Below are 23660 nucleotides of genomic sequence, written 5' to 3'. Positions count from 1 at the left end.
TTGTGACATTTCCATATTTTGGAGTCTCTTACTTCCTTGGTTTCATTATTTTGGCAGGATCTTTCTTCCCTACTTATTCAGTGATTTTCAATAAATTCTCTAAAAAAAAGTTTGTCACGTATAAGACAAATACACATGGTATTCTACGTATTAATATTCAATAATTAAATATAGGTTTACCAAATAACTTTCAAGTGAAAAATACAATAACCTTGAAAGAGAAAGAAAAAGAAAAATAAATATCTCCCTTTTTACATTAATATTGCACAATGTTTTGATGTAAAAAAAAGAAACGAAATACAAACATCTTTGTACTTTCGACCTTTATGCATGCTTTTGCAACCACAAAAAGATATTAAACATGAAGTCAAGTACAACTTGTGGTTCCAGAAAATATTCATATCCAATATTTTTTTTAAAAAAAAAAAAATTAAATAATAATTATAGTTTGAGAGTTCAATATATGTATATATATATATATATAAATATAATCGTCCACGTTATATGGTGTCTCCTAGTAATAAAAATGAAGCCAAGAGGGCTAAAGTGTGTGTGCTTTTCGTACGTGGAAAGCACATGGGATAATTGGCAGCTGGTAAAAAGTATAAATCTGATTATGATTTGGCATGTATTATTTGTCTAATTTGTGTCTTTCACTGCAGTCCAATTTGCAAACCGATGGATTTCGATAGATGGAAAAGAAAGAAACTAAAATGGGAACTAATTTTTGGACGTGACATCTCCATGATTAATACCTTGATTTAATTTTTCATTAATGGACTTCTCATTTATCGGGAACCATGAAAAATTTTATATACATTAAAATTTTATTATATAATATTTATTCTTATCCTCTATACACACACACACACACACACACAAATTTAACAAATTAAACAATTCATTTACCTCCAAACTAATTATTAAGACAGCAAATTAAACAATCCATGTTTGTGGGTTTTTTTTTTTTTTTTTTTTTTAAATTTCATGATTGTCCAAAAAAGATGTTCCAAGTTTGAATTTTAAATTATCTTGAATTACTTAGGGAAGAAAAAGAAATTAAACAATATTTTCATAAATTCAATTTGTTAGTGAATTTAATAAAGTTAAAATTTCAATTTTACAGCTAATATAGTAAATTATATTCTGTGTAATTCATTAATCTATATCATAGTAAAAATATACATTGAAGAGTGATGGTGCTCGAGGCAACAAAACTAGTAAAAAGCCTAAATTCAAACAACGAAATAATACTTCATTTGGCTAGCCAAAGAGAAAAAGAACACTTGTAAATATATTAATCTTAAATTTGCCGGCCATATATATTATGTTCATTGATATTGTTGAAGAAAAATAGAGAAGATTAGCATCAAAATTATAGCATGGCCCATCCTTAATTTGACGTGTACATACATACAAATATATATTATATTTTTTTATATTTAAATTAGTTTTTTTAAATTTTTTTTTTTGCTCCCTTATATTTTAAAATTTTTTAATTTACTTCTTTATTTTTAATGCACTCTAATACTATTACTAGAAATGTTATTTAAATTTATCGTTAAAAACGTTATATTTTGATCGAGTCGATATCTATATCAAATATTACATATTTAATAATATATTATTTTACGTAAAAAAATAATTTAATTTTTCAATAAAAAGATTTAAAAAAAAAACCAAAATAAAAATACTTAAACTACAAACAACGACTTGAGTCGATCTATGACATAGTCCTTATTGAAGTCATTGTTTGCAAATAAAGTCCTTTTTTTGTTTTAAATTTTTAATATTTTAATTTTTTTATTAAAAAATTAAATTTTTTATATTAAATACTACGTTATCATACAAGTGATATCAGATACAGATATTAATCCAATCAAAATGCAGCACGTTTCTAATCTAAATTTACATAATATTTTTACTATGATATTAATATACATTAGTGATTATAGATTAAATTAGAATTTTTTTCGTAAGTACTGCAACTAAAATTGAAAAAAATATATGTTACAAGTAACAACTAAATATTTTGCCCCACATATATATACATATGATACTTGATATTGGGAAACAGGGTAAACTCGAACTGAGTTTGTTTTGCTGCACACACACACACACACATATATATATATATATATATGTTTTAATATTCTGGTTAGAGATGATCCTGTTGTCAATTACATATCCCCTTACTTTTTCTAAATTAAAAAAAAATTAAGAGAGGACCACATGGATTAATGAAGGATCAACTCCACTCTATTTGTTTTCCATTGAGAAGTTCGTTTTCACTTCGTTATTATGATCATGAAGAATTAATGTTAAGTAGCTTTCATGTATATAATCTCTCTTGAAAATTATTTTTCTCTGGTACATACACACACACACAGACATCACATTCCAATTCTCCAAATTAATTAAAACCACCGTTGTTTTTGTTTGTCTCCTAAGAGAGAGAATAATATTAATTTTTAAGACTTTTAACTCCATACCAAGAGCCTTTCATGGTCAAAAGAGTCTAATAAGATAATTAGATAGTTCATTTTCCTCCCTCAAACACGACAAACATATCCATTTCTTTTTTGAGCCTTCAACATGCATATATATATATATATATATATATATGTATAATTGATGTGAAAATTTAAGAGTCATTAATAAATGAACTATATCTCGATAATCATGTTCATAAGAGATCAAAGTAGGTTAAGAAATTTTTAGAGTTATAGAAAAAATTATATTTCTCGTAATTTGAGTACTTATAAAACCTGACAATAGACAATCTTTAAGGAATTAGATGAGATTTTCGATGATCATTATAATTATATTGAAAGTTTTATACAATTTTAATATTTTAATTGTTCAAAATAATTTAACAATTTTCTTACATTAATGTAAAAAAGTACAAAGTTAATTTGATTCAGGTACTAATAGTACATTATGTACAATAAATTGTATTGAATTAGTTAGTGAATTGTAAATCCATTTACTCATTGCCAAACATTTGCTGAAGTCAGGAAGAGGAATCCTTTGATGTGATTTGAAGTGTAAAGGCATTAAGCGTACATGTAGTAGCCTTACGATGGTTATTAATGCTTCACTAGGCATTTCTTTTTGGAACAGGCAAAACGATCTCAACACCAGTCATTTCATAAAAGTTGTGATGTCGAGGGAAAATAATGAAACAAGGATAGAACATGCTCTGCTAGACATGTGGTGTTTGTTTTTTTTTTTTTATAGGTACATCAACTATATGACAAGTCTTTTTGAAATAAGTATCACGTTGAGAGGCAATGTCAAGATTATATTATTCTTTAATTAGATCTTTTAATACTATCAAAAATCAATCAGTATTTATTATTTAAGAATATATGAAGAATTGTTTCTCCATTATTTATTAGAGAGATTCTCAGAGTATTTGATAAATAGATAATTTTGATATTTCTTGATTGTATCAAGTTGAGGTTGTTTATATGCATTGATTTTTTTATAGTGAATTTGATACAAAGTTTGACCAAGAGTTTTTTTTTTCTTTATATTAGAGTGTTTTTTCACATAAAATATTATATTTTTATGTTTTATTTTCCATCTATTTATTTAATGCAGTGTGATTGAATTTTTATAAGATCGAATTTAATTAAATTTATACAATTAATATTATTTAAAGTACAAAATATTCATTAGAAATTTAAGGTCAATATAGACTGTGGTGATAGAATAAAGTTTTAAAAAAATGGTGGGATTGTTATTTTTTTATCATAAAGAATATGTATAATCAATTGTTTCTCTTGAAAATTTGTTAAAATGAAGTAATTTATCAATTTAATTTCTAAGAAGACAACTATTAGATTTGAGATATGAGTCTCATGAATATGATATCTCATTAAAAATTAAAACACTCTCACATTTTCTTAAGATATACAATAAAGAAACAAATGATCAATTCAATTCATACTCAATCTACGCATAGGGCACATAAGTCCCACGTCTATACACAAAATCTAGCACAAGTAACCTACGTTTTAGAAGCTGAAGTTGTTTCAATAAGTCCACTTTACCATGTTTATAATAATGTATAATTTTAATATTTTGTTAAAACTAAAATATTTGATTAGAAAGTGATTGATTATAATTAAAATATATTAAGACTAACTTTAATTAAATTTTTTTATTAAGAGTCTAATAATAAATTATATTAAAATGTAAAATATCGAAATAAAGTTGGTATTAAAGATAAAACTGTGTGGTTAATCAAAAATTATGATACGTAAATAGCAAGAAATAAAAATCTAATTAATTATCTGTTATAAACAAAAATAATTAACAAAACAATAACAACCGTGATCACGACAGTCAGCACAATCGCTTGAAGCTTCCTTTCCAACAAATCTTAACTAGTTGGTAAATCTCTTAATTCTACTACTAATTAAATTAAATTAAATAAATATATAATTATTTTTTAATTTAATTATTAATATTTTCATTTATATATATATATATATATATTATTATAGGCTTGAATTCAACTATACATAAATTAATTCTAGCGTTAGTAATGTGAAATATGCTAAGATAACTAATATAATTACACACCTCTAATGAGATCACTAGAACAAAGATCATTTAATTTCAATTTCAATTTCCAATTTCCAATTAGATACGATAAACTATATGCATGATTGTATAGGAAGAAACAGAGAGATGAGCTGCTCAATTGCCAGGTGAATAATGACAATATGTTACTGTAATTCTCCACTAAAATACCTTAATAGTTCATTAATCATACGCACTACCCGAAATGATGGGATATATATACATACATATATATTTTAAGAGAAAATTAGACCTCATTTGTACCCATACGACTTATGAGATAATAATTAGGTTTTGAATTAGTGGTTCTTAGTGGGTTAGAGAATATATATATATATATATATATATATATGTAAACAAGAAGATAACATTAACACATTTATCCAATTTATTGTTTTCAAAGTTTTGTGTGATAGTAATTTGATCGGTTAGAGTGGCTTAATCCTGGGTAGACATGATGATAAAAGTTTTTTTTTTTTTCTAATTGTAGGGTCCTTTTTAAGCGTTGCCTTCAATATTCAGATCAGTTCGTTAATTAATTTAATTTAAGACATTAATTAATTAATTAGTTAGTTAGTTATTGTTCATGATAAGTAAAAAGCAACTTGTTTTTGATGAAGAAGATTAATCATCCGTGTGGCTTGAAAAATGACTAAAACAAATAAATAAAAACAAGTTGGTGAAAAGAAGGTTGCATGCACTTGTCCTCTTGACACCTAATTATAAATATTGTAGGGTTATGCAAGTGAATATTTAATATTATATATATATATAATCATATATTAATTTTTAAGCTTTTTTATTTATAATTTGAGTACAAAGATTGTGTTTTTATATGTTATAACATACATATATGATACTATCCAACCCTTGTATGTTTAACAACGAGTAAAATAATTTTTTTTTAATAATAATGTTTTAATCATATAATTGATCTTAGCTATTTAAATAAGAGAATATGTATTTAAATTTACTTTTAATATTTTTTATTTATATGAAGTATAAATATCATTTGTGTTGACATCAAACAATTTGAATATTGTTATAAAATATTGTATATATTCTTTTGCATTTGAAATTTATGTTTTTTCTCTTAATATTTCTAATTTTTTTTTTTTTGGTTCTAAAATTTAAATATTTACATTTCAATTTTCAACAAACAATATATTTTAATTATAAAGCACAATTTCTAAATCTTATATTATATCTACTAATTTTTCTTTGCAGTAATTCAATATAAATCTTAAAATAACTAAACAAATTTTCTTAAATATTTACGAATTAAGTTCAGGAATTTCTTTTCTTTTTTTTTTTTGAAATTATTAAAATTATCTATATTAATCTATAAATTATTTATATATATATATATACATATAATATATGTTTGGTGAATAATATTCATCCTTAAAAACAAAACATTAGCTAACACAAGTCGATACCAACTGATGATTAGGAAGTCTTATAATCCCAATTAATTAGTAGAAGCAATGGAGTTGCCATTATTAATTAAACCTAGCTGCCCATAATAACTAGAAAGGCAAAAATAAAAAAATAAAAAATACTGGCTTCATCAATTTATAAAGTGGGCTGCCAAAGCCGTTATTATATATATATATATATATATGTATTAAGTAGTATCTTATTGATTTTAGAGTTTAAGTATACTCACCAGGTAGAATAGACTGTAATGTAAGTAGTATCTACAACGTATGATTTCCATCATGCAGTGCATGGCATCTTAACTAGTAATCGAAATGTTATATACCACCCAAAAAAAAAAATAAGAATAATAATCCAAATGTCATAGTATTAGTTTTAATTGCAATATTAATTAGTTAATTAATTAATTTGAATTGACTTTAAGCATATAGTTGTGAGGTCATCTCAAATCACTATTCCCATTGTCAACTCTTGCTTAGTATCATGATCCCCAATAATTCATATAAAATACATACATATATGTTGCTAAAAGAATATTTAACTTAATAACCAATTAATTGTTAATGAGGTAAAAAAAATTAAATTACGTAACCTTAATTATACTAATATCATGATAAATTTGATGGCAAACTACGAGAGTTATTAAAGAGGTAGTCTCGTAATTTAATTTAGAATGAGGCACTGAAAGGGTGGTCTTGCATATATAAAAGTTATTTCAAATGTAATTTAAATTCTGTCATTTTTATTTTTTTAATTATCAAAAAGTGGTCTTTTATAGTATTTATGATTTTGCATATAGTGTGCAAGGGTTATAGGAGGTCAATTATAGGTCTCTACATCATCTTTAAGCATAAAATATGGTATATTTACAACCAAAACTGTACTCCAAGAATTATGTGAGAGCTCGGGCCATCAAATCAGTGCCACGAAGACTTGTATTTTTTTTCTCATAACGTTCTGATCAACAAGGCCAATTGTATTAGTAACAAGTTTAACTTTCATGCCTCCAACAATCTTGGTGTTTACCTGGGTGTCTCCCTCCTCCATAGTAGAGTGACAACAACCTATAGATACATCCTTGAAAAAGTGCAAAGTAAACTTTTAAGGTAAAAAGTCAATCTCTTGTCTATGGTTGGTCAGTTAACCTTAGCTAAGTCTGTCCATATGGCAATTCCTACATACGCTATACAGACTATCGCCTTTCCTAGCTCCTTGTGTGATCAAATTGACAGTGTTGTGCATAATTTTGTTTTGGGCTCCTCTAGTGAGTCTAAAAAAATTACTCTGGTTAAATGAGACACAATGTATAGCCCTTGCTTCTCTAGTGGTATGGATATCCTTCGTCTCAATGACCTTAATAGAGCATTCCTCATGAAGGTGAGCTTTACCATCATCATAAAGCCTCATTTTCTTTGGGTTTAAATCTTAAGGCATAAGTACAATTGGGATGGTACTTACAGGCACAGGATAAGGTTAAAGGATTGGTCCCACCTTTAGAGAAATCTTAATGGCTTCTAGAATGAACTTAAAAACAGGATTCATTAGCATATTGGAGATGACAACAGAGCTAAGTTTTGGTGATAATTGCTTGGAAAATTGTGAACTTCTTAAACTTTTGACCTTCTAACTGGTGGAAGAACCCTTACTTTTTAAACATGTTAAGAACTTTATTACTCTAAAGGGCCAGTGGAACTTGGATTTATTGCACACCACACTTCTTACGATCATTCTTATTAAGTTGGCGGCTATTGTTGTCTTGCATAGAGAGATGGGGACCGATGAGCCATATTGGGGTTTTTTCTCGAGTGGTATCTTTTCGGTTAAATTTGCTTACTCTTTACTTACTGACAATGTTTCTCTTGATGCAAGTTGTAACGACCCACTTTCTCCGTGAAAAAATAAGCACTACTCCACACATATAACCTATAAATTTACACAGCAATAAACAAAAATTTGAGATTCAATTATCCCTATATGAAATTACAAGATATGAGACTTACAAGATTTATTACATTACATCGCTATCATATAATTAATTTATTTTACAAGACGAACTTTTATTATTATTAAAGATTCTTCAAAGTCTTTCTTCGACCTTGACTTACTCTTGATCTTGACTAATCTGCATTTGAGGTGTGAATTGAAGTGAGCTTCACAGATTCAGTAAGAAAAAAGTGGCAGTGCCCGCAACAAAGACATGCACACATTCAATTACCAAATCTTATAAATCAATTCATTCAATAAATATTTAGAATTCCTTTTTTCATTATCATAACTCAGGGCATAACAATTCTATAAATAACGTAATTTGGTATCAGTATCATAATTTAAGCAGTAAGCAATTCAGTAGATATCAATTCAGTATTTCAGTATCGTAAACTTTACTCATAACTTCCTATTTCTTCCTCTTAGTTTATATCTTATTAAAAATAGTTTCACCGTACGATATCATTTCCGTCGACATCAACGAGAGCAGTAAGGATCCCCTCTACCATATGAATACATTACAGTTCAGTTCACAATTCACAGTTTGTAGTACACAGTATACAGTTCACATTTCTTATCATTTCATCACGTCTGGTTGAAGCCATATCCATGGGTAGGGTTCACCACAGTCACATGCTAAAAAGCTACCACACACACACCCCTCAGTGATACCGGTTAAACGAATTTTTTCGTCTTTTAAAAATTCTTATATTATTCTTTTACTAATCAAGTTCGCCACTAGATAACCTACTCAGACATGTGCCTATTTATATATCATATATGTATTATACACCAACAAGTTTACACAACAAACATAATACATACACTTTATATGCACAGTTATTGACTCAAATAAGTGTATATAAGCTGACAACCCATACAACCTAAATATACTTGTATATTCGCATAAAACACATATATATTATAAAAGCATACACATACAAATTGTTCACTCATACACACACACGTTGCACAACCCACAATTATACATTTATATATATATGTATCACACACACCTATAACTCGATAATTAGCATGTATAAAATTTGCATATACATATAAATAATAATATGAATACATAATTATACGTTATACACAATATCATGTAGGTTTTCGATCATATGCAATTGTACACATGCGAATATGATGAGTTCACAGAACTCGTGGTAAAAAATGTGAACAGTTTGTAAAGTCTGTAAACAACTCATTTCAACAGAAAACAAGGTTCCATAAAAAAAATATGGGGACCTCTGAATGAGACTAACTCAATCCCTTACCTATAGTCGGATCAAAAAGTATTGAAATTCTTATTAGTTCGAGTCTACAATCTTCACTGAATCTCGATTACTGTTTAGATAATTTTCCCGTTTACAAAAAAAAAAATACATGAGTTCAATGACGAATATTTATAGAAATAATTAAAATACAAAAATGGACCGAGATTTACCATAGACACGCGATCTCGGTCATCGAAATCGCTACGTGCCACCACATGGGTGTCCCTAGTTCACAAAGTGCCGCTATCGAAGGGCCACTGCCAGACCACTGCGCGTTGCCGTAGACCACTATGAACCGACCAAAATTCACTATGAAATGTTTCACGCACATGGATCCAGCGCGTAAATGGCGAAATCGCGCAGTAAAGAGCTAGGAATGTGCGAAATCGTGCAGCCAACTACCACAGATCTCCTTCTTCTTCGGATGCACGCTTTCGCATGATTCTTTATCTAGTTTTCAATCGAGTAAGTCATCAGCCGCTTAGACTCATCGACTCATCGCGAGAACTACACACCATCACAGACAGGTCCACACAGGCCGGTGGCAGTTGCGACTTCGATTTTTTTTCTCTCTCTCTAAAAAGATCTTTTTCTCTCTCTTCACACCACTCTCCCTCTCCATGGCTTGCTCTCTCTTCATTTTTATAGTCAGAGAGAGGAGAGCCCCATACGAGCCTTCCTTCTCCTTCTTCGGTGGAAGGAAGAAACGCACACGCCTTTTCTTCCTCTTCTTCTTCGGCGGCTAGAGGCGTACATGCCTCTGGTTGCCTTTTTTTTTTCTTTTTTTGTCACCAAAATGATGTCATTTTGATGTTCTCAAAACGATATCGTTTCACATGCTTATTGAAATGGCGTCGTTTTAGGCTTTTCCTACTTCTAAGAAGCAGATGGGTTAAGTTGTTTCTCTCAGACCGGATTGTTACACAAGTGGGACGTGAGATTTAGCGTGGAAGTGATTTGAAGCTCAAAAAGTCAGACAATTCATTTGGTTGGTTCTTCGAAAAAGCCTCTTTACGAACAGTGAACATGCAAGAAGGCATATGACCATTGATCCTAGTTGCGAGACTTATGGTTGTGGAATTAAAGATATCAACCATGTGCTTAGAGAGTGCCATCAGGCGAAACAGCCTTGGACAAAAATCATACCTCCCAATGAGGCTACTACCTTCTTTCAGTCGAATCTGGATAACTAGTTAACCAACAATCTGTGGAATAGATGGTGTTGGTGTCAAAACTTTAGAGATTGGAGGGTTATCTTCTGGATCACTTGTTGACCTCTTTGGAATCGGAGGAATCATTTTGTTTTCAAGGGCGAGCCTTGGAGTGTCGATGAGGTGAAACATGTTGTTTTTCGCATGGTGGATTACACTTTCCCGGCTACTCTAGTTGTTGTTATAACCAAGGGTCGTTCTTGCAGGAAGCATGAGAAACTTATTTGTTGGTATGTCCCCCTCCCCTTCTATGATTAGATCAAAATCAATACTGATGGTGAATATCGGGCTTATGTTAACTTGGTCTGCGCCGGTGGCCTAGGACGTGACGCAAATGACACTTAGCTAGGGGGTTTTAGCAGGAATATTGGGATGTACTCCATCTTACAGGTTGAGCTATAGGGCACCTTGGACGGCCTGGGTATGACATGAAATATGGGTGCGCGTAAAGTCACTCTCGAGATGGACAACTTGCTCACGGTCTAGGTTCTGAACAAAGTTATCTGTCATGAGCCTATTCAAATAAATGTTAGTTGCAATCTTATTCAAGCTATAAGAATCTGTTTGGTTAGGTGTTGGACGGTCTATATTTAATGGGTTTACAAAGAAGAGAATCATTGTGTTAATTTCTTAGCCAACCACACCTTTTTGAATCCTCCTGGGCTCCACTTCCATCGTCAACCTTTCGTCGATCTTGTTCAGCTCACCAATGATGATCTTGTTGGGGTATCTTGGTCTAGAATGTGTAACATTTAGGATTGTTCTTGTTTTCTCTTTTTAATAATATATGTATATTAAGAATTTATTGATTACATAGAGTCATATATTACAAGTTATTATTTCCAATGTAGAAGAGATTCTATAGTGCAATGAGGACCATTAAAAAGATGAAGGTTAGACTATATTTTAGGCCGTCTTAGATGATAATAAATAGAGGTATAAGGGTTGGTTAGGTAAATGAATATAGATTAGAGAGGTGGTTTATTTCGCATAAATATTTTTTTTATTTTGTATCACTGGAGGTTTTCATTTGAGTGAATAGTCAACTCGTGTCAAGTGGGTACAACATCAAATAAGCAAGAGTACAACATCAAATAAGCAAGAGTAAATTGTCTATCAAGGTAGTTGGACATTGGGGATCTAGGAACTACGAGAGTTTGCCTACTCTGGATGTCGAAGAATTCATCTTGATGTTTTATTGCTAGTTTTTGGTATAATGGTATTTGATACATTAGTTTTATGTATACTTAGCTCTATTTGCCTATTGTAATTTGTGTTATCCAAGATATGTCTGCTTTCACTATAGTTTTCCTTTGTCTCATCATTTATCTATTGGGCAAGGTGCACAATGATCTTGACTTGGTTATTTTGGATGAAAGAGTTCTTTTCATGTAAACTACAAGCTTAGTCTTCGATGGAGCTCTCCGTTATAACATATTCATAAATAGAGGTGGACAGTAAAGCATTATAAAGTTAGTAATGGTTTTTACCTTGGCAAGTTAAGAAGTAGCCTATTATTGGTTGTGATTAACAAAAAATTAATAAAAAAAATAAGACCATATTAACATTAGTATGCATATGTTATTTAATTAATAAAATGTGAAATTTTTACTCAAATGAAATAGTCATTCGATTAGCATCTCTTTATGAAAATACATATCACTTGATCATTTACCGCAGTGCTCGTAAAATTATTTTAACAAATGAGAGCTCCTATCGAAATTTCAAGTACTAATGCAACCATCGTTCACCAAATTAAACCTCTGGCCAAATTCAACACCATCACAATCATCTATAAATATGTATAGTATCTAAAAAAATAATCATATAGATTGCTAAAATACCAACTCATGACTCTAGATTTCTCTATCTTTTTTAATGTATAGACAACTAGGCATGTATATATACACAAACATAGATACATATGTAATAATGGAATAAAGCTGTAGCGCGCGATCATATGCATATACATATCCTAAATTTGCAAATATATAAATCTGGGTAACGTGTGAGGCGTCTAGAGAATCCATGTAGAGTGCAGACTGATTAATTCATATGTAAACTATAGTAGAATAGAAATATAGAGCAATATTAGACGCAACTTTCTGGAATTGTGTTATCGCAGCTTTTAAGTATATTAAGGAAAGATTAAGTGGGTACAGTAATTTTGGTACAATAAGCATCATAACATGAAAGACTTGCAAAAAAAAGAAAAAAAAAAAATGCTTGAGCTGCTAAATGACAAGCAATCAATTTTGTGGCTCTGAAACCCACACCACATTTGAGATTTGTGGCTATCATGCAACCTTATATTATTATTATTATTATTATTATTATTATTGAAATAAATAAATAAATAATAATAATAATAAATAAATAAAATAATTTTATTATTATTATATGAATTTGTGGTTAATAATTGAGTGGCTTACAAAATTAGAGTGGTCTACCTAGCGAAGGATGGAGAAAGGAGAAGGGGGGAAAGCGTACTATGGAGGCTGCTACTTTTTTGTATCGGCAAAGGATTTGATGGGTTAATTTTGACTTGAGAACGACTTAAAATTAAACATCAATAATTCAGCATTATTAATTGTTTGGTGCCTCTAATTTCACTTATATTTTGCTTTGTTTAATTAAGCTAATTTTAACAGTCCATTAATATTATATATATATATACATATTATATATATATCATTAATTATGTAATTGTTAACATGTACACTTTTCTTGGCATACTTTTCCGAAATAATATTTTATTAATTACATAGTCTTATATAAAAATACAAAACATATTATTGGATTATACATTTCAACAGAAACTCATAGATATACTAATAACTTATAATTATTTTTAGTGACTCGTAAGCATATGATAAAAATGTTTTGACCTTAACTGATGATGAAAATATACATAAACATATATGTGTATATATATATATATATATATCAAATGACTTTCTAAAGCTGAAAAATTAAAAATTGAAGATGAATATATATTTATATCAGAAATACATTGAAGAAGTTTTGGCCGGCACGTAAAAGAAGTACATAAAGCCTTCTCTATGTGTACTACTAAATAGGATAATGATGCTGCGATTATATAAGGAGGAAAGATGCTTGATTCTTGAATACTTTGAGCATATTAATTCCAAACGAACACTCTTCATTTACAGACCTAACTTCTAATTCTTGTTTATATGCATATTTCTTGAGGAGAAGCAAAGTCCTGGAAACCTATATGTATATATATATATATATAAAGTAGATATTAATTCAAACAAAATTTGAAAATTAAAAATAAATAAATGCTTCATTTATTAATGGAGGCTGATGTTTTGACATTTTCCACAAAAAAAGAAACTCATTATTCACTTCCCAATTCTTAGTCTCAACCCATTTGCCACCACAATGATCTTACACGAATGCTTCTTCAAAAATAATTTTGAAGTTACACTAATCTCTAATAATATAATTATACTTATTTTATTCTTAAAGTATGGATTCACTAAATATATAAGTAGAAAAATTTGTATTTTTTTTTTGTTGTATCTGTGTTTTATGAATTATACAAGTTATTTACACGCGAGATCTTATTGAATAAGAAAATTAAATACTTATTGTATAACTCTTAATTTTTTAAATTAAAAACTGAATAATGATTCTTAATATATTAAACAAGAATTAAATGTATGAGAGAAAAGTACTAATTTATATAATATATAGTGTGAATACAATCATTTGATATGATAACAATTATAAAATTTCAGTTCATATTATCAAAATGTAAAGCATATCAATCGTTGCTAAGTTTAATGATTGATATATTTTTTTATCTATAAGATACTGTAAGTTCAAATTGAATTGTATTTATATATATATTTTTTTATTTCAATATTATATTATGATTAACATGTATATTATTTTCTATATTGATATTCTGCATTTTATAAAATTGAACTCTGTAAAATTAAAAAAAAAAAACACACTATCCTTACAAATGAGATTAATTCTTGCAAATAATTAACTAATTACCAACCTAAATACAATGTTTTTAGAAATTAAATTTGTTATAATATTAATTACGAAAGCAAAGAATTAAGAGGACATCAAAAAGATTAAAAAGTCAATTCGTGAAAAACTCTATAAAGGGTGACATATTCTACGATCTCATTGAGTGGATTTTGAAGTTTCATCTACTGGATCCCCAATCAATGATTTTAAATATACACCAAATATTATGACAAGTACATAATCAATTGAATTCAAGAGGCAAACGTGTATAAAAAGCCATTGCATGCCAATTATGTAATATACGTACCACCTAGTACTCAGCCAGTCAAAACATACATTTACGTATTATGTATGAATTCTTTTTCAATAGTTGCATTATTTTGTATTCTTACTTTTTCAAAAAAAAAAAAAAAAAGAGGAAAATGATGCGCTATTTTTATCCAAAATAAATGTGATTTACACATAATCAATAAATTGCGTGGAAACTCAGCCACTTGTATCTTGTAGCCTACCGATTTCAAAAAGTGATGCAACAACAAAGACTCATGGAGTCAATGGCTTCATCATCATTCATCAATTCATATATATAATATATCATTGCGTTATTTTCTTCCCTTTTCAATATTAATGCAATTAATTGTAAACATACCCATCAAATTTTATATAAAATGGTAATAATTTAAAAAATAAAGAGAAGGCCATAATTCTAGTGGCGTATATGATATACAGCAGTTTGAATGTTTTTTTTTTTTTTTTTTTAATTCAAAACCCAGTAAATCAAAAAACAAAACTTGAAATAATTAAACCATGGGATCTCATAAAAATATATATATATATATACTAAACAGAGAAAAGGCATTAAAAAAAAAAGATTCTGTTTTAACGTAAGTGTCAATGCATGGACCCTAGGCACGTTGACAAATAATCAACCTGCCCTTATGGTACGTTCAATTCAAACATCTTGGCTTTGCTTAGTTCCACCCACTGCCCTACAAATTAATCCTATATAAACCCCTCTTCATTCCCACTCTCCTAATCAATTCAACCCTCCCAATTATATTAACTAGTCCTTTTTAATGGACAAACTTGGGCTCATTCCCTTTTTGTACGCCCATTTCCTCATTTTAATTTCCTTCCAATATCTGGTGCATGCTGCCCCAATTACATCATGTGACCAAACCCCACATCCTCAAGTTTGCGCCCATTTCATGGGACCTGATCAACTTGTTGCAACCCTCGATCAGGACCGGTCCCATATTTCGTTTCATGAACGAGCCATTAGGGTCACCTTGAACCAAGCCGTACGGGCTCACCAACTTGTGTCTGGTATCGACTTGAGTTCATTCCACGACCGAGCCAAGTTGGCTTGGTCTGATTGTCTCGAGCTTTATGCGGACTCCCTTGACCTTCTTAACCAATCCATGACCTCCACCAACCCGGTAGATTCCCAAACATGGCTCAGCGCCGCAATTTCCAACCATGAAACTTGCAAGAACGGATTTCTTGATTTTAACTCGGGTTATCTTCTAGAAAACCTCCCTGTCGTCATGTTGACCAACTTTTCAAAATTGATTAGCAACTCACTCGCCATAAACAAGGACAGAGTGGAGTCCTATTATTCCTCTGCTGCGCTGCGTTTCGCCAAACAAACTCGAGGTAGACGTTTGCTTGCCGATCATCAGAATGGATTATTCCCATCATGGGTATCGGCTGCTGATCGGAAGTTACTGCAGAAATCAACTGGGGCAATTAGAGCCGACGTCGTTGTGGCTCAAGATGGCTCTGGGGATTACCAGAGCGTATCGGCGGCTGTAGCGGCATCGTCCAAGAGAAGAGGCGGGTCGGGTCGGTTCGTGATATACGTGAAAGGTGGTGTTTATAATGAAAATGTTGAAGTTAAGAGATCGATGAAGAACATAATGGTTATCGGAGATGGGATGGATGTCACCGTTATTAGAGGAGGTAAAAGCGTTGCGGGTGGCGCCACGACCTTCCGGTCTGCAACTTTTGGTAAGTTCAAGTTTGTAGCGAATAGAATTCATATATTTATAGATAGATATCAACTCAAGATCATATTAAAAGTTTCGTAAAAATAATCATCTTAGACTTCTTAATAAAACAGTGCTATAAATTAATATTGCCTTAGTTTCTTTACCGTAATTATGTATGGCCCATGTTCGTGTGTGAAAGAATAGTTTCATTAAACATGAAGTTAAAACAATTAAATTTAATTTATTTATTTTTATGTATGTTTATACATACGTGAGCATTTAGAGCAGATCAAGCACGTTGCCATAGCACCAGTTATATTAAATATTTACATCATCTTTTCTTGTTACTGCATGAAAAATAAACTATGTCATTATGTGTAAAGCAAGCATATTTTTGCATTATCAATAAATTAATCGTATAGATACAAGACTATACTATTTAATACAAATTAACCCAGATTAAGTTACCGTTTTTATATACATAAATAAATAAATAATTTTACTTTTTACTCTTGAATATTTGGAAGTAGCTATACATTATTAATTTCAAACCCAGAAGCAACATAAGAAGTCAGTAACATGTTAAGTCATGGGAGTCAACATTAGTTTCCTTAAAAATTAATGAAACCAAAGGTGAGTAAATGTCGGAACCAAATGAAACTATTCCATTCCATTTTGGCCTACCAAAACATACCTTTCACTTTTCATTACATGAGCATAAACACAGTATTAATTAAGTAATTGCATCACGTAAAAGTATGAGTAAATAGTTTATTTATATATAAATACACTGATTAACAAATTAAGTTTGATTTATCTGTCTGTCCCATCAGCTGTTATGGGTAGTGGGTTTATCGCGCGTGATCTCACGATCGAGAACACGGCCGGACCTTCAAAGCACCAGGCGGTGGCTCTACGCTCCGGCTCCGATTTCTCCGTCTTCTACAGCTGCGGCATCAAGGGTTACCAGGATACCTTATATGTGTACGCTCAGCGCCAATTCTACCGCAACTGTAACATCCAAGGAACCATCGATTTCATCTTCGGCGACGCCGCCGCCGTTTTCCAAAGCTGCAACATCTACGTGCGAAAACCCATGAGCGGCCAATGGACCACCGTCACCGCCCAGGGAAGATCCGACCCGAATGAAAACACCGGAATAATTATCCACAACTCGCACGTCGGCGGAGCAGGTGGGTTCAAGGTATACTTAGGTCGGCCATGGAAGCAGTACTCAAGGACTGTGTTCATGAAAACCGGACTGGACGGGATCGTGAGCCCGGCTGGTTGGTTGGCTTGGAGCGGTGGTTTTGCTTTAAAGACTCTTTACTACGGTGAGTACATGAACACCGGCGCCGGTGCAAGCACAGGTGGTAGAGTGAATTGGCCGGGATTTCATGTTATAACGAGTCCGGCAGAAGCGGGAAAGTTCACGGTGGGGAACTTTTTGGGCGGAAACTCATGGATTCCGTCGACGGGGGTGCCGTTCGACTCTGGTTTATGAGACTGTTGGAGATAGATTTTACGTGGTGAAATGTAGATAAGATTGTGATTTGTGTTGGGTATTATTATGTTGTTTGTGTAGTGATCGTTTTCAAGTAGAGAATGGTTTGGGGGTGAATTAGCTGATATTGATTTGTCAAATATTAGAAGAAATAAATTGTGAAACTAAATAGGTGACCGTGCATTTATCAAGCCAACTTGTATTTGTAACAGCGGTTATTAATAAAAACACCCTTTTCTTTATTTCTAATTTTCCTTACAATTCCCAAACTATTGATATAAAATTTATATATTAACCATTAGTAAATTATATTATGAATATTGGGTATGTGTAATTTATTTAATAAAATGTGTAACTTCTTATTCTTATAATAAATTAGTGTACTTATCTTGAGAATTACTATGTTTGTGTTCTAATAATTTTAGTTAATATATAACTAGAAGCTAGTTGTTAAATTTTTTGCCGCTTTTATAAGGCAAATAGTCCATTTATTTAATATATATACATACATATAAAAGTTGGTATAATATATTAATCAAGATAATGAAATTATGATCTAATAATTGTGGACCAATAAAGTCAATCAACTTCACAATCATTCACCTGTCTATGGAGAGCTTGATTACTTGAACACTGAAGGGTTCCTCTGTAAATCCTATCGTCACCTCAAATTTATTGTCATTCTTATATGACATTATTTCTGTTAATATATTATATATGATGGGGCATTTTAATATATAAACGTATATATCTAGATGTGTACCCACATTTTAAGTAGATATGCTTGCATGCATATAATAAACATATGTATACACACACCTAAAGCTCAATCGTTGCGAAAAGTTTCTGTTGTCATCTGATATTTAATTATTTATTTACGTACGTGTATATTTTGGAGTCTTGGACTTACATTAATGAACAGTGACATACAATAACATGTATATACTTGAATATGAAAAAAAAAATAGATAAATGAGTTAATATCACTTCATCAATTAAAAGTTGTGTCGGTTAATAATTAAAACGTATAATATAAATATATGCATATATATATATATATAGTGTTGTGTGAGTTGATATCAGTCCGTTAAAAAGTTGCGTCGATTAAACTTTATAACATAAACTAATATATTACGATAGAATTGATATCATCCCGTTACAAAGTTACGTCAGCTTGTCTTGTGACTTGAACCAAAATTACTGTTCATCAATTAGCTGCCTAACTAATGTTAAATTATATATATGTGTACATGTGTGTGGATAAGTGTGTAATGTGTTTGACAGACCCACATCAACTAAAAAATTATTAAGCGAGCTAATTGTAATTATCCATTAATATTGACATATATATATATAATACTCTCAATATATATATATAATTAATTAATTAATTATATTATAAATGTCCAAAATTTTTGTTAATATTTTTTTTTCTAATTAAGATTATACTATACATTGAGCTATCCATATATAACAAGCAAATTAATTAATGCCATTAGTCATATGTAGTAGGGGCTTATATATCTATTTCTAAATACCTATGTGGGGTTGTATTTTGATTGTTATAAATTGGCATATCGTGTGGGCGGGCAGGCAGCCATTACAATTAATTAATTGCTGTATTTGCAAGTCTATTAGCAACTTGTTTGAATGAAAAATACAGACTTAATTTACTAGTTGTTGAAAAATAAGATTAAATTAGAGGGCAGGTGAGATGGGGACTAATACTTCAAAATCTTCATAATTATCTCCATACAAGTTGTGGAATTCTTATAAATATATAGGTTAGATGCTTAAATGCTGCCCAACAATATCTTTTAATAGAGAAGGAAAAAAAAAACATATATATATATATATATATATATATATATATTCACACACAAGCAATTGCATAGAAAAAGGGGGTAGTTTATATCTTATAATAGCTCATATATATATAAATATACAAGTCGTGTCATACCCAAGACATATATTCTTTAAGAGAAGAGTTATATTTTTATATTCATTTCTATTTAATATTATACCCTTTCAAAATACTTGACTTCAATTAGATCACGGTATATTTTGAAGTAGATATTACTACCAACTTTTTTTAATTTTTTTCTCTTGTTTTTTGACCAATTAAAAATTGAGGATAAAATATGTTGTACAATTATGATTTATTAAATATTTCCTGGTAAACCACGTTTTGTTTTTCTTTTTTATTTTTTTTTTTCTTACTTAGAGTTGATGGAATGTTTAAAAGGGCGATTATTATTTTGTTTCTCGAATAAAAATAAATTCAACATAACTTGTAACTGTATCATCATTGCCTTAACTATTATCTTCTAAAAAAATATAATATTACTCCAAATAGTATATATATATATATATATATATATATATGCACACACACACAGAATATCGAATTATGATAACGTGAATAATGAGGTTGCTTAATGCTCCATATCATAAATAATGGGTAAGGTATGCAATCCAAGATTTGACCAGTTTGTTAGCTGGGCCTATATTTTGAGTCTTGTGACAGCATTTATTTGGTGGGCTCCAAACCCCTTATACTTTAATTTATGTATGAATTCATGTCCTCATATGTTAATTGATTTATATTATATTATTTTTAATTTAAAGCATCTTTATATTTGTTATAGTTAATGAACTGTACTTATATTTAATAAAATATCTACTTATATTAGGGATTTGATTGTCTTCTTTTAAGGCTTCTCACAGGTATGATTGGAGTGGATTTTGTTATTTGAATCCAAGCCCAAACTCAGTATAGTTTTAAAATTTGTTTCACAAACAAAAATTAGGGCCCTTCAAAATATTATAAGACTGACTGGGCCAACACTTCAAACTACAAAAAAAATGATCTAAAAATCAACAACATAAACACAATCAAACTGATGGCGTCGCCCGGACTCGAACCGGAGACCTTCAGTGTGTTAGACTGACGTGATAACCAACTACACCACGACACCTCCTTGTTGGGCTTATTGTAAATTTTACATACTATAGATTTAAACTTTTCTTCCGAAGTAAAAATCAAGAAAACGGAGTGTAGAATAATATTGGAAAATGTGTACTTTCATACTTCCGGTTTAGGTTGTTTAAAGTCATAGCCCAAGTTGGACACAGGCCCATTTACGCCAAGAACAAATATCAGGCCCCTTTTCTATGCACATTATAACTCACCCTCTTAAATGGGCTAATAAAAATTCAAAAAAAAAAAAAAAAAAGGGAAATCACATGGCGTCGCCCGGACTCGAACCGGAGACCTTCAGTGTGTTAGACTGACGTGATAACCAACTACACCACGACACCTTGGTGTAACGATTCAAAATCGTAACGAAATAATTGCAAAAATTTAAAATATTTTTTAAAATTAATTTCTATATTCTTATTCCAAAAAAGAAAAAAGCCCGCATCCATACGCTGATGATGCAATACATGCATGTGGGTACGGGAGAAAACAAAAACATAACATCTCGTGAACCCAAAAAGGAAAAAATATATATTTATTATTTACTTTGAAAATTAATTTAAAGAAAAAAAAAGAAAAAAAAAGCTAAATTATTATGAGTAATGTGTCGTGATCTACCTTCTTCTATTTTGTCGTCTGATCAACTCTGTGTTTGGCCTCACGGGTTGATCAAGATCATGATCATGATTGATTTCATATAATTCCAAAATAAACATAACACAAAAACAATTCTCCCCTGCTTTATTTATTTACGCATAGCTCTTTATGGTTCATAAATTGACACCTCGCTCTTGCCTTGGCTATTTTGTTATCTGTCACTACACGTCGTTTTATACCTCTCGCTCTCTTGCATGTGCGTGTTCATACCCTCCTTGCTTATTCTAATCAAGCACTCAACAGACCATAATTAATTAGAAATGCAATTTGATTAAGGATCTTATTATCATAATACATGGGTTTTGTACTTTCATTATATAAAACCCTTCGATACCATACGTAGAACTGGTTGTGCTTTGTATGTATGTAAGTTCACGTGGGTTCAGAAGACCCTTAGGATAACTAATTTGTATTGTAATTATATTATCAATGATAATTAATCGTACCAACCAATTCGTTATAAATGACCACGAGGATGGATGGAGGTCACGAGTAATTAATTGCATTATTATATAATTAAATTGGGTTTATTCGAGAACAACATAAAAACAAAAGACTGTATGTATGTGCTGTAGATATTGTTCACGAGACAAAAGATGATTGTTTTTTGCACATTAATTCCAAGGTCAAAACCCATACGTGACTTAAGTAATGATACGGTATATATTCTCTTAAACTTTTAATGCAGTTGTTAGGATTATATTAATTATCTATTATTATCTTACCCATGGAATGTATTATTAGCTAATTTTTATATATATAATTGTTAGGTTGTGGTCGATTCAATTCTTTTTTTTTTTTTTTTTTTTTTTTTGTAATTATTTTGGTTCATTTTTCATTTAAACTTGTAATAAATAACTAATTCAGTTTTCGAATTATACATGGATTATGTTATAATAAATTAATTGTATTAATTTGTTTTTCACATTATAATTTAGTCTATAGAGATAAAATTATTTCATTATAAATTTTAATTAATCTTTTTTTACAAAAATATAACATATTTTTAGCATAAAAATTGTTTACAAATATAATGTTTATGTTCAATATTTGGAATTGAATTAAAAAATAGTAGTTATAGGTCTATTTATTTCCTCCTTATTGAATGAAACTATAATTTACATTGTTTAAAGAAAATAAACTATTGTTTTTATTAAGTTCATTAAGGTTTATCTTTAGTTTCAAAATTTTCATAATTATATAAATGGTTCAATTTTGCTATTTTACTTTCTTATCTTATGTTATATGGGCAACTTTATACCCTAATGTCACTTATATAAAAATTGTGTGTCACGTTTTTTCCTCATAGATTCTAGCTCAACCATACTTGAATGAATAGTAATTAACTTATTGTTGAATTCAAACTCAAATTAAACCAAAGTTTAATCTCAGAATACGAATAGGTCAAAAGTGGCTTGTAAAGTTGACGGGCGTACCATAAAAAAGGCATGGACTAAAACGTTATGCACTTTTATGTCTGCAGATAATTAGTCAAAAAAACCATAATTGGACTTGAAAGCAAAACATGGTTTAAAGCAAAAGCCAAATATACTCATTCACATGTCTACACATCTTTAATCATTTCTTGTATATATATATATATATATATATATGTAAGTGCATAATTTAGAGACATTATATATAATTTAACGAATCTCACCGTAATCAGATCCCATAAAAAAAATCAGTCAAAATAATGGCCGTACAAAAAAAACAGGGTATCAATCGATCTCCTGGTCATAATGATATCTGCAGATCCCTGAAATTATTGACAATGATGATTGTCATTATTCTATATCATGAAAATGATATGCTTTCAAAATTGTTTGGTATCATATTATAATATTGAGGTACAGTATAATTTTCAAATTACGTATGTATAGGTATCTGCTTCGTAATATGTACGTACATATTGTGATAAAAAGCGTCTTCTTTTTAATTATAATTAGTATCTTAAATTATATATAACGTAAGTTATTGAAGTAGTCATTAATATTTTTATTATATCTC

General features: G+C 30.0%; 1 protein-coding gene and 2 non-coding genes across 3 annotated transcripts; 1 reads left to right on the top strand and 2 right to left on the bottom strand.

The window, feature by feature from the left end:
• The first annotated feature begins 15545 nt into the window (after nt 1–15545).
• LOC110825764 (Plant invertase/pectin methylesterase inhibitor superfamily) lies at nt 15546–18255 on the top strand. The gene is made up of 2 exons (XM_022056264.2): nt 15546–16528; nt 17343–18255. The coding sequence occupies exons 1-2, from the start codon at nt 15595–15597 to the stop codon at nt 18011–18013; spliced, it is 1605 nt and encodes a 534-aa protein (XP_021911956.1). The 5' UTR covers nt 15546–15594; the 3' UTR covers nt 18014–18255.
• Nucleotides 18256–20917: 2662 nt separating this feature from the next.
• Nucleotides 20918–20991, bottom strand: TRNAV-AAC (transfer RNA valine (anticodon AAC)). Its single transcript has one exon. It is a non-coding gene; the product is annotated as a tRNA-Val (tRNA).
• A 269-nt stretch (nt 20992–21260) lies between these two features.
• TRNAV-AAC (transfer RNA valine (anticodon AAC)) lies at nt 21261–21334 on the bottom strand. Its single transcript has one exon. It is a non-coding gene; the product is annotated as a tRNA-Val (tRNA).
• Nucleotides 21335–23660: the final 2326 nt, after the last annotated feature.

This window comes from Carica papaya, chromosome 2 (genome assembly GCF_054855325.1).
Source record: "Carica papaya isolate Zhongbai chromosome 2, ASM5485532v1, whole genome shotgun sequence".
Lineage (NCBI taxonomy): Eukaryota > Viridiplantae > Streptophyta > Magnoliopsida > Brassicales > Caricaceae > Carica > Carica papaya.
The sequence above is the reverse complement of the archived record's forward strand: the minus strand, read 5'-3'. Positions and strand labels throughout refer to the sequence as shown.